We start from the raw sequence: 12500 nt of genomic DNA, 5'->3' as shown, positions 1-12500 counted from the left end.
TCATCATCATCATCATCATCATCATCACCATCATCATCACCTTCATCATTATCATCACCATCATCATCATCTTTATCATCATCATCATCATCATCATCATCATCATCATCATCATCATCATCATTATCATTATCATCATCATCATCATCATCATCATCATCATCATCATCATCATCATCACAGACAAACAGTTTCCATCCTTCTCTATCTTAAGCTAACTCTTTTTAAAAAAATCTTTTTCTCATTCCAGCACCGTTTTATCAGTCAGTCTTTTTTATTATTTATTTTGGAACCACTTTTTCATTATCACCAACATGACCTTCATCATCATCATCATCATCATCATCATCATCATCATCATCATCATCATCATCATCATCATCATCATCATCATCATCATTCTCATCATCACCATCATCACCACCATCATCATCATCATCATCATCATCATCATCATCATCATCATCATCATCATCATTGTTGCCTTTTCCACCTTAAGTCAGGGTATAGGCCACAGACAAACGGTTTCCATCCTTCTCTATCTTAAGCTAACTCTTTTTTAAAAAATCTTTATCTCATTCCAGCACCGTTTTATCAGTCAGTCTTTTTTATTATTTATTTTGGGCCAAGCCCACTTTTTCGCTGATTCCTGATTCCTCATGTTCATCTCTTCTCACCCATTCCATCTCGTGTGTCCTTGATTCTCCACTTGTCTCCCCTATCCCCTTCTCAAATGATTTCCGGTTCCTTTTGAATATGTATGAGGGATGGAGTTGAAAAGAGAAGAAACAGGAACATGAAAAGGAAGCTATGGAGGGTGTCGGAGACGATGTGAAAACCAGGCTTGGTGAGTAATCAATAGAACGAGTACGATACCAATGGTAATTTTAATACGTCTCGTCGTCTTTACAGTGAAATGCAAATTAATTCGATGAAATTTTGTGTATGGTTACAAAGCCCTTGGGGGGTCCCGATAGCTCAGTTGGTAGAACACTCGCTTCACACGCAAAGGGACTGAGATCGATCCCGGATGAAGTCGAGTTTGGGTTTTTTTCTGACCCCCCCCCCCCTTGTCCACCCAGCAGTTAATTGGTAGCTGAGTCTGCTAGATTTGTCGGAAAGTACTTTGCGATAGATAAGCGTCCTCTCCAATTGTTAGCAACCAATTGCTTTTGTTCGTTTCACGCTATAGAAACCGGGATAAACTCCGGCTCCATGGGCCGAATGGCTCTAAAGGACTATTTTATAAAGTCCTTTCTTGGTTGCCGATAGTTCAGCAGGTAGAGCACCAGTCTCGTGATCAAAGCGACCAAAATCGAGCATATAATAATTCTTGTTGAAAAAAAATAAAATAAATATATAATATAAATAAAATAAATAAAATAAATAAAATAAATTCACTTTATTCATCCCATAGGGGAAATTTTTCTTCAGGGTCTATTCCAATGGAAGACTGGAATAACCCAGGCGTTAGCCGCAGTGCAACGCTGCAAATTGAGTAAGGCGAGGTGACTAAAAACTAAAAAACATTAGCTTTGATACAACGTCTATAATTTGTCTCAGGAAAATGAAAAAAATAGGCATGGGGTGGTAAAAGTAACCCGGGTAAACTGCGGATATAGTCGCTGCTAGGGTTGAGTGAGTTAAAGAAAATATTTTGTTCTAGCGATAAAAATTAAACACAGGTCAATATTATTATGTATGGAATGTACTTGTTCCTTTTCTTTTTGAGTAGAAAAAAAATGTAATTTTGTGTTGGGTGGGCGTGAAGTTTCAGGGAAAATTCTGAAAATGTCTGGTAGGAAGAGAGTTAATCCAATAGAATCGGTTCATTTTGCATCATGTTTCACAAAGAGGCTTGCAAAATTTAACGCAATCGTTTTCGTCTGAAAAGCCAATTTCCATTCGATATCTATTTTTAGCTCACCGACATCAAACGAAGACGACGTTAAAGTAAATCGATTACTTGTTGAAAGCGATACAAACAAAATAAAATTTAAAAAGACAGAAAAAAAAGACGGGAATTTAGTGATTGCGTGACGGAATCTTTTTGCCTTTTTCAAAACGTTTGTCCCCATGGCTTGTCAAACGTTTTGAGTTGCCCTATCAATGGGGCAATGCCCCCCGAATCAACGCCCGTCTCTGGGCATAATCTAGCCAACTAAGTAGTCCTTCAGAGGCATTGGGCTCATGGAGCAGCCGGAGTTTATCCCGGTTTCTAATAGCGTGAAACGGACAATAGAAATTTCTTGCTATCCTTTGGATAGGACGCTGGTCTATTGCATAGTACTTTCTGCTGGGTGGAGAGGGGGAGGGGGTTCAGAAAAAAAAACCCAACTTGATCGATCTTGGTCCCTTTGTGTGTGAAGCGAGTGCTCTACCAACTGAGCTATCGGGACCCCCCTGAGCATAATCTACATTCATCTAAGCTTTTTTAAAAACATATAGTCATGAAAACACTAGGACTAAAAAAGTCCCTGCTCATGAGTAAGATAAAAAAGCTGAAACTCAATTACTTTGGGCACCTGAAAAGACACGACACACTAGAGAGTGATGTACTGGAGGGCATGGCGGAGGGCAAAAGAGGCAGAGGAAGACCACAAAAAAGATGGCAACAGGATATACAGGAATGGCTCAACAACGGCGCGACGGAATGTGGCAGATGGGCACAAGACAGAGACTTCCGAAGGACTGTGTGGGAGGCTACGTCCAAGTGATATGCCACAGAGAGAGAGAGTCGGGGGTTAACAAGGACTTTGGACCATACTTTGATTATGCTGAGGGCAAATAATTGATTTGTAATGCTATATATAGGGAATGAGATTAAGCGGAAGAGTAGCGTCCCTTGATTGGACGTCACCTTACAGAGAGAACGTCAATTTGGTTTTGCGCATGCGTCTCTCTCGTCCTCGTCCTACACCATTCCGCCACGACATCATAAGATACCGTAGCCTCAGCATTCCATGAAAGAATAATATAGGGAATGAGATTGGCGAAAAGAGTCGCGTCCCTTGATTGAACGTCACCTTACAGAGAGAACGTCAATTTGGTTTTGAAGTGTCTCAAGCCGCTTTCACCGGAAGCGAGGACGAGAGACGCATGCGCACAACCAACATGACGTTCTCTCTCTAATAACTTTTCCACCGGTGACGTCACAGACTATGGGTGACGTCCAATCAAGGGACGCTACTCTTCCGCTAATCTCATTCCCTATTTTTATTGTGTCCTTTTAATTGTCCCCCTTGGAAACTACGAATTTTTGACATTTCAAGTTGGCAGCTCTGCGTTGGGAATCTCTATCATGTGCGGCTATGTGGTCTAGTGGTATGACACTCGCTTTCGGATCGGAAGGTCCTGGGTTCGAGCCCCGCGCTCGGCGCATAGTTGAGTCCTTGAAAAAGGCTCTTTACTCACATTCTCTCACCGTACTCAGGTGTAAAATGAGTACCTGGCCGTTAACAGCGTTGTCTTTGTCCGAAAAATTGTAATATCGCCTAACAGGCGTCATGTCCCGTCCTGCATGTTAAATGTTGCTGTTGACCAGGGACCCCTTGTAAAGCGCTTTGAGTACATTTAGTGGATATTGCGCTATATAAAAAAGCTAAAATAAAAGGCTCAATCATCTGGCTGAAATCGGTACCTTATTATTGACGTCGTGAATAGATAAACCTTGTATACTCGATCTTTCCATTCTCGGTTTTTTACAAAAATACCTGCCGATACCGTTCAAAAACCGAATATTATCACACCCAACTATTTTTTGGGGGAAATTTGTAGCCACTTGAGCTATGATAATTGAGCTTTTATATAGCGCAATAACCACTAAACTTGCTCAAAGCGCTTTACAATGGGTCCCAAGCCAACAGCAACACTTAACATGACGCCTGTTTGGGCCATATTATATTACAATTTTGTTTGGACAGAGACAATGATGTAAACGGCCAAGTACTCATTTTACAACTGAGTACGGTGAGAGAATGTGAGTAGTAGGCCTAAAGAGCCTTTTTTTTCCAAGGACACAACTATGCGTGACTCGAACCCAGGACCGTCCGATCCGAAATCGAGTGTCATACAACTAATGCAAAGATGCACTTCATTATCATTTACGTTGTGCGGCTATGTGGTCTAGTGGTATGACACTCGCTTTCGGATCGGAAGGTCCTGGGTTCGAGCGTCGCGCTCGGCGCATAGTTGAGTCCTTGGAAAAGGCTCTTTACTCACATTCTCTCACCGTACTCAGGTGTAAAATGAGTACCTGGCCGTTAACAGCGTTGTCTTTGTCCGAAAAATTGTAATATCACCTGACATGCGTCATGTCCCGTCCTACATGTTAAATGTTGCTGTTGACCAGGGACCCCTTGTAAAGCGCTTTGAGACATTTCAGTGGATATTGCGCTATATAAAGCTCAATTATTTTTTTTTAATTTTTTGATTTAGAATTCAAACACTCTCCAAACCCAGGGGAAAATTCTAACAAGATTTAGGATTTTATATTTTAGAAATTCTTTAGAATGAGAAAAATTAATAGAAAGTGGAAAAAAACAAGCATATTATGACATTTAACAAATGCTTGAAATGGAATTGAAAAAAAAAAATCAAAGCAAATCAGTAATAAATGAAAATGGGTAAAACAGCTTGAAAAAAAGAAAGCAAAGAACAAAATACCAAAAAAACTGGACGTTTTGGTCCCAAAACCCTTTATCAGCCAACAACAAAAACAATACAAATACGAATACATCATTTTAAAAACACCAGATGCCGTCATGTATTTATGTTTGTTTTGTTTTTGTTTGTTTTGTTTGTTTTTTTTGTTTTTTTTTGTAATTTTTGTTAGTCGAAAAAGGGCTTTGAAACTGAAACTTTCTGGGGTTTTTTTTTTTTGGTATTTTGTTTTTTTTTTTAATCTGAAGTTGTTATATTCATTTTACAAAATAAATTTGTTTATTACTTTTTACAGCCCAAAGCTTCTAGCAGCTTAGTATCACAAAGAAAAGCAGTGCTGAGGAAATTGAAATTGAAATTGAGATTGAAAAATAACCAAAAAACAATAAATTAAGAACGAAAATGCGGAAATGCGGAAATGCGGAAATGCCATCAAGTTGCGAAAATCAAAATCCTAACCTTTTGCTTCATGGGCATCATCTCACACTGGCTGCTATCCCGTACCTGGAATGACGTCATAGATTTTGTTTTCAATGGACGATCATTTTTTTAAAAAGCTTTTATAAAGTGCAATGTCCACTCAACGTGTTCAAAGCGCTTTACAAGTGGTCCCTGACCAACAGAAACACTTAACATTTAGGACTGGACATAACGCCTTTTATTATATATTATTATTATTATTTTATTATTATTATATTATATTATAATATTTCTTTTCGGGCAGAGACAACGCTGTTAACGGTCAGGTACTCATTTTACACCCCAAGTACGGTGAGAGAATATGAGTAAAAAGCATTTTCCAAGGACTCAACTAACTATGCGCCGAGCGCGAGGCTCGAACCCAGGACCTTCCGATCCGAAAGCGAGTGTCATACCACAAGACCACATAGACGCAAAATGGACGTTTTAAATGGACAATATAGGACAAGTCTCAATTTGATTTAGTTACTGGAATTATATAGTCATTCAGAGCAATAGGGGCCCTGTAACCTGAATGTACCCTTGTTCACAAAACGCCAAGACGCATAATATAACAATTGCTTGCTATCCTTGCTTAGGACGTTAGTCTATCGCAAGGCACTTTCCGCCATATGTTAAAGACCCAGGTACCAAATCACTTCTAACTGGATATGGAAGTCAGAATAAATATCGGCATCACCTGGGATCGATCCCGTTCAATTTGTGCGTGAAGCGAGTGCTCTACCTACTGAGCTATCAACGGACCCAAGAATCTAAAAACGATAATGAATTAATAATTTGCAAATCTAGTGAAGTCATCTTTAGCAATGCAAAGATAGACTATGCCAATGAGCTTATTATTGATGACAAAAGAGATTATATGTTACAGTGAATGACATAATCAGTCGAATGGTAAAAATGTTTGAACTGAGATATTGCCAAGTTTAGTAAGAAGGTTAATCTTAATCAAAAATGAGTTCTTGTCAAAAAAAAATGATTAAATCCCTTTTTGTACATCTTCGGGAAATATCAAAGCTTAATTTCACTTCTAAATATTTTTGACAGCTACCTCCTATAATTATTTTTAAAAACGAATTCCCCTATGAAACTACGGAAGTCCTTCCGATTTTTACACTAGAAAACTAAACCATTGGCGTGAAATGAAAATACAAATCATGCTTAGTTTGGATACAAAAGAATATATTCTCACATACTTGAATAAAACCGTTTGAAAGATATTAACTAATTTGACTGGCTGAAGTCTGTCACATATTCACATTGACTAAATCATGGGGATAAACATCAAAAATCTCGACAAAAACCAACCACTATTTTGGGTTTACAACCAGATGTGAATGTTTTGAATGATTCACACTTTTTAATTCAACCCAACAGGAAGCGGAAGAGACATCATTTTTGTACTAATTATAGATTTTTTTTAAAAAATGGAATGAAGTTGTTTCGTGTACGTACTTTACAGGTCCGACATATTGAATTGTTAATTGCCGATGTGCACTTATTTGTGTTCAGAAGAAGAAGATAATATTTTACGTTGGTATGAGAGTAAGTTCATAACAACAATGAGCCCATAACAATTTGAGTTATCAGACCTGCAAATAAATACACGTCGGTAAATAATAATATAATCATTTACCGAGATGTTATATATACTCGACGACCGATGTTAAAGAACTGAACAAGTCAGTGTGTATGAAAGGTGCCAGACGACAAAGCAAGAAAGAAAAATACACGATATTTGAGATCGTTTATCCCAACGTGAGGATCAAGCAGACTCGTTTAAATCGATCGATTTTTATGAACTATTGAATACAACTCACGATTTGTTTTCTTTTGTGGCCAAAGACTGGTCTTTTGGCGTCATTTTTTTTGGTCAATGTCGGGCCATAAGTTGACTTCTTTATCATGCATGAAAGCACTTGACCCTAGCACGCAAGGCAGAGAGATCAGGCCAGGTATCCAATATATTTGTGTTTTTGTGACATACGACATCAAGTAAAACCAAAGCTAGAGGTGCCTAAATGATCCAGTAAAATATTTTGTAAATTTACATATTTGTGTTTGTGTTTTCTGTCTCCTGACGAAGGCCAAGGGCCGAAACGTTGTATGTTTATGTTGTTCCCTTATATATGAGTCACATCTACTCACTTTATTTTTTTTCCCGACATCAAGTAAGACCTTTCGTCCACAAACCTCATATCTTATTTTGCACCCCCCCCCCCCCGCCCCCCACCCCCAGCCTTCTGACCAATTAATTACTTTTATCCTCCCTATTGTAGTGGATACTGTATTTCCGATCAATCCAGGATTTTCAGATGTAACAACTAATCTAGGAGTCGACTATGTCAACACCCCCCCCCCCCCGCCTCTCCCAACCACTGCAGGAATTCTCCCCCACTCCACCCCACCCTCCCCCCCTTCATTCTTTATACATCCATCACCAACCGCCTCTCTGCTAGCTCCTCCCCCCCCCCCCTTCATTCTTAACGACCTCTCTGCTACCCCCCCCCCCCCCACCTCCCTCCCTTATTCCTTATTCATCCATCACCAACGACCTCTCGGATATCTCCCGCCTCCCCACCCCTTTTCTTCATTCATCTATCACTAACTACCTCTCTGCTACTTCTTCTCCCCCCCCCCTCCCCTCTCTTATTCCTTATTCATCCATCACCAACTACCTCTCTGCTTCCTCCCCTCCCCCTCAACCCTCCCCTTCATTCTTTATTCATCTATCTCCAACTACCTCTTTGCTACCTCCCCCCCCCCATTCACTCCCCTCCCTTATTCCTTATCCATCCATTACCGACGATCTCTCTGCTACCTCCCCCTCCCCCTCCCACCCCACATACCTTCCCTCCCTCATTCCTTATCCATCCATCACCAACGACCTCTCTTCTCCCTCCCCCCCCCCCCATACCCTCCCTTATTCCTTCATCACCAACAACTACCTCCCCCCCTCCCCTTTCATGTTTCCAAGACCGCCACACACAGAGTGAGTGAGTGAGTGAGTGAATCGATCAATACCCGCCCTAGTCCCACACAAATTGTGATTGTAACAGCACCGATATCACCACCACCACCACCAGTAGTATCAGCCTCTATGTACAATACAGACTCAGACATGCTTACCACTACGAAATATTCGTAGAAATACGAATTTTTTGGCTCCAGTTACAAAGCTGCATAGGTCTCTTTGACTCAATACATCATGTTGAAAAGGAACATTTAGTTTCTTAGAACCTATAGATAGTTCGAAGATGACGTCACTCCAGCCTTTGTTTTTGTTTTTTACCATCCGCGTTTATGAGTAATACTCACTGAACTGTATTAACCTGACTATAAACGTTCATGGATACACACAGTTTTGTGTGTTGGTCCGTTATACTTCCGGATGACAATGTTATGAGCTTCTTCGCCAAGCGCATACTATCTATAGATAGTTGGCTTAGAAGCTCACAACATTGACACCCGGAAGTATGTCTGACCAACACAGAAAACAGTGTGTAACCATGAACATTTATAGTCGGGTTAATACAGTTCAGTGAGAATTACTCATAAACATTGCAAAAAAAAAAAAACCAATAACAAAGACCCGAGTGACGCCAACTTCATTCTATCTATATTCTATAGATAGAATGCGCTTGGCCAAGGAGTTCACAACATTGCCATCCGGAAGTATAACGGACCAACACACAAACTCTGTGTAACCATGAACTTTTATAGTCTGGTTAATGCAGTTTAGTGAGAACAACTCACAAATGCGGATGGCAAAAACAATAACAAAGGCCCGAGTGACGTCATCTGCATACTATCTATAGATAGCCTGCGCTTGGCTTAGAAGCTCATAACATTGCCATCCGGAAGTATAACGGACCAACACACAAAACTCTACACAAAACGTTTATAGTCTGGTTAATATAGTTAAGTGAGAATAACCCATAAATGCGGATGGCAAAAAACAATAACAAAGACCTGGATGACGTCAACTTCGAACTTTCTATATTGGATCATTTTTCGACCGTGCAAAGGAGAAATTATTTATTTCTAAATCTATTCAAAGTGACTTTTTTCTTCTTTTTTTTCCCTAGGAAAATACGAATTTTTGAACTTCGAAGTTGGCATCTCCAGAGACTGGTGGGTACTAAAAGCCAAACGTGTTCAATTCTACAGAGACAGAAATGCGATAGATTCAATGCCTGCCTTTTTGTTCGCATACAACATGCCCTGCCCTGGCTACAAACCTGCTGCTCAGTCCCCAAAGCACTTGTTACACGATTTTACATCACCCACCCCCACGCTCCAGCTCTCACCCCCCCCCCCCCCCCCCCCCCGTCCACCACCGCCAATCGCATTGGATAAAATGCAATGCGAATGTGGTTTTTTTTCCTGTTAGAACGAGATATTTATTTCTAACCAAAAATATAAATGAGAGCTATTATAGATAGAAGCCTAGGACTTCATAGATGAAAGAAGCCCATTATTTTCTAAATGTGCTCAAAACGTTTTGCAGTGGATCCAAAGTTAACAGCAACATGTTCCGTGTGGAACTAGGCAAGAAATTAATTTTTAAAATAATTATAATACAAAAATATTGGAAATATTGGACCAAAATATCATTGCACAGCAGATTACATCATTAATAAATCTGATAAACTAAACTGAACTAAGCTGAAACAAAACTTGAGCATTCATATAGCGCAATATCCACTAAACATGCTCAAAGCACTTTACAAGGGATCCCTGGCCAACAACAACAACAACACTTAACTTGTAGAATGAGTCATGGCGCCTGTTAGGCGATATTACAATTTTTTTTCGACAGAGACAACGCTGTTAACGGCCAGGTAGGTTACTTATTTTACACCCGAGTACGGTGAGAGAATGTGAGTAAAGAACCTTTTCCAAGGACTCAACTATGCGCCAAGCGATAATTTAAATTATCTGCAATTTTTGCATCTGGTTCAAGCCAGACACACACCACCATCTTGGTACAAATAATATAGAAGGCCCGAAATTGACGTCATTCTTCTCTTTGTTATTGTTTTTATACAGCCATTTTGATGATATAGGTATTGTAAAACTATATCAATCACCGCTTCAGGCACTTTCGTTTTTTTCCTTGAGCAAGTTTATTAACCCCCAATTTGCTCACCTGGACAACATGGGTGATTCCTGTTGACATCAGACATCTTGTTTGATGAGTTATCTATATTCCTTCGTGGAATGCCTTGGCGACGATATCTTATGATGTCGTGGCGCAAAAGGCATAATTTTTTTTTATATCAATCATTAGATAATAAACGTTCAAGGTTACATACATATAGTTTTATGTGTCGATACGTTATATCCGGCAGGCGGATGATGCTAGTATTTTACCTTAACGCATAGCATCAATTAGAAAAACATATCAAATTGTATAGGGATTGATGTTTGTCCTAAAAATCCCCTTGCGCTTAAGGGTTAATCCGTCCCCTGTAGGAAGATGTCTGTGTCAATATTGGATTGGATTGGGTAGGAATGGATTGGATAAGAGGACGCTTAGAAAGGAATTTTGCTCTCATTTCACTGACAATGCTATTCGGGAATTTCCAATGAGATGATAAAACTGAAAGCAAATTATGTTTTTTCATGTCTCTCCTTGTCGTTGTTGAGAAGTAAGAAGCAATTTTGTTGAGTATCTTAATATTGATAGCTCAATGACCTATGTTACGTTATACCCAATCAATAATCTACTTACTCTCCCTCTTCTTCTTTCTCCCACTTCTTGTTCCTGCCCTTCTTTTCAAATTCAGCTCCTCCTTCTTCTTCTCCTCCTCCCTCTATTCCTCCTCTTCATCCTCATCCTCATCCTCCTCCACCTCCTCCTCTTCTTCTTCTTCTTCTTCTTCTTCTTCTTCTTCTTCTTCTTCTTCTTCTTCTTCTTCTTCTTCTTCTTCTTCTTCTTCTTCTTCTTCTTCTTCTCTACTACTACTACTACTACTACTACTACTACTACTACTACTACTATACTACTACTACTACTGTACTAACTACTACTACTACTACTACTACTACTACTACTACTACTACTGTTACTACTAACTATACACTACTTTACTACTACTACTACTACTATACTACTACTACTATACTACTACTACTACTACTACTACTACTACTAACTATACTACTTACTATACTACTGCTACTACTACTACTACTACTACTACTACTACTACTACTACTACTACTACTACTACTACTACTACTACTACTACTATACTACTACTACTACTACTACTACTACTACTACTACTACTACTACTACTACTACTACTACTACTACTACTACTACTACTACTACTACTACTACTACTACTACTACTACTACTACTGCTACTACTACTACTATTTACTACTACTACTACTACTACTACTACTAACTACTACTACTACTACTACTACTACTACACTACTACTATATACTACATATCTACTATACTATCTACTATTACTACTACTATTACTGCTGCTGCTGCTGCTGCTACTACTACTACTACTACTTTGTCCTCTCCTTCTTCTCCTTCTCAAATACAATTAACTAAAATGCCCCCCCCCCCCCCCCGCCCGCTGTCAGTAACAATGACTCTATTTCAACATTAAACTTCAGAGAGATAAAAAATACATTGAGCAGATCAAGTCTCGTAAAATAAACTTTCATACAGTGCAATATCAACTGTTGGAAGCATTGCACTGTGACCCAGAAAGTCCCAGGCTCGTGCCCCGCTTCAGGACATTCGTTTTTTTCTTTTGACAATATTATTTACCCTCAATTTGCTCACTGTGACAAAAAAAGTGAGCTTTTATATAGCGCAATATCCACTAAATATGCTCAAAGCGCTTTACAAGGGGTCCCTGGTCAACAGCAACATTTAACATGTAGGAAGGAACATGACGCCTGTTAGGCGATATTACAATTTTTCGGACAAACACAACGCTGTTAACGGCCAGGTACTCATTTTACACCTGAGTACGGTGAGAGAATGTGAGTAAAGAGCCTTTTCCAAGGACTTAACTATGCGCCGAGCGCGAGGCTCGAACCCAGGACCTTCCGATCCGAAAGCGAGTGTCATACCACTAGACCACATTCATCTTGTTTGATGAATTATCTATATTCCTTCGTGGAATGCCAAGGCGACGAGATCTTATGATGTCGTGGCGGAAGGGAGTAATTTAGATTTTAATATCAACTGCACGTGCTCAAAGTTCTTGCAAGGGACGCCAGACCAATCAAATCTCAAACGTGCAGGACGAGATATAACCCATAAACTGTCAATCGTTACTACTATACAAAATAGGGACAAAGATGTAATCGACAAAAC

At 39.5% G+C, this 12500-nt stretch overlaps 1 protein-coding gene across 4 annotated transcripts in view; it reads right to left on the bottom strand.

The window, feature by feature from the left end:
* The window catches only part of LOC144964379 (putative sodium-coupled neutral amino acid transporter 11), a 174956-nt gene that overhangs the window by 126625 nt on the left and 35831 nt on the right, over positions 1 to 12500 (bottom strand). Inside the window, exon 1 of one of the 4 annotated variants that reach the window (XM_078898558.1) lies at positions 5122 to 5160. The exons of the other annotated variants lie outside the window; for them this stretch is intronic. Within the exon in view, the coding sequence (XP_078754684.1) occupies positions 5122 to 5142 (21 nt within the window). The 5' untranslated portion in view covers positions 5143 to 5160. Of the gene's footprint in view, positions 1 to 5121; positions 5161 to 12500 lie in introns of those variants that run through there. 4 annotated transcript variants of the gene reach the window in all.

The sequence above is a fragment of the Berghia stephanieae genome, chromosome 2 (genome assembly GCF_034508935.2).
Source record: "Berghia stephanieae isolate SIO BIC M18660-M18661 chromosome 2, UCSD_Bste_1.3, whole genome shotgun sequence".
Lineage (NCBI taxonomy): Eukaryota > Metazoa > Mollusca > Gastropoda > Nudibranchia > Aeolidiidae > Berghia > Berghia stephanieae.
This window is presented reverse-complemented; position numbering and strand designations above follow the sequence as displayed.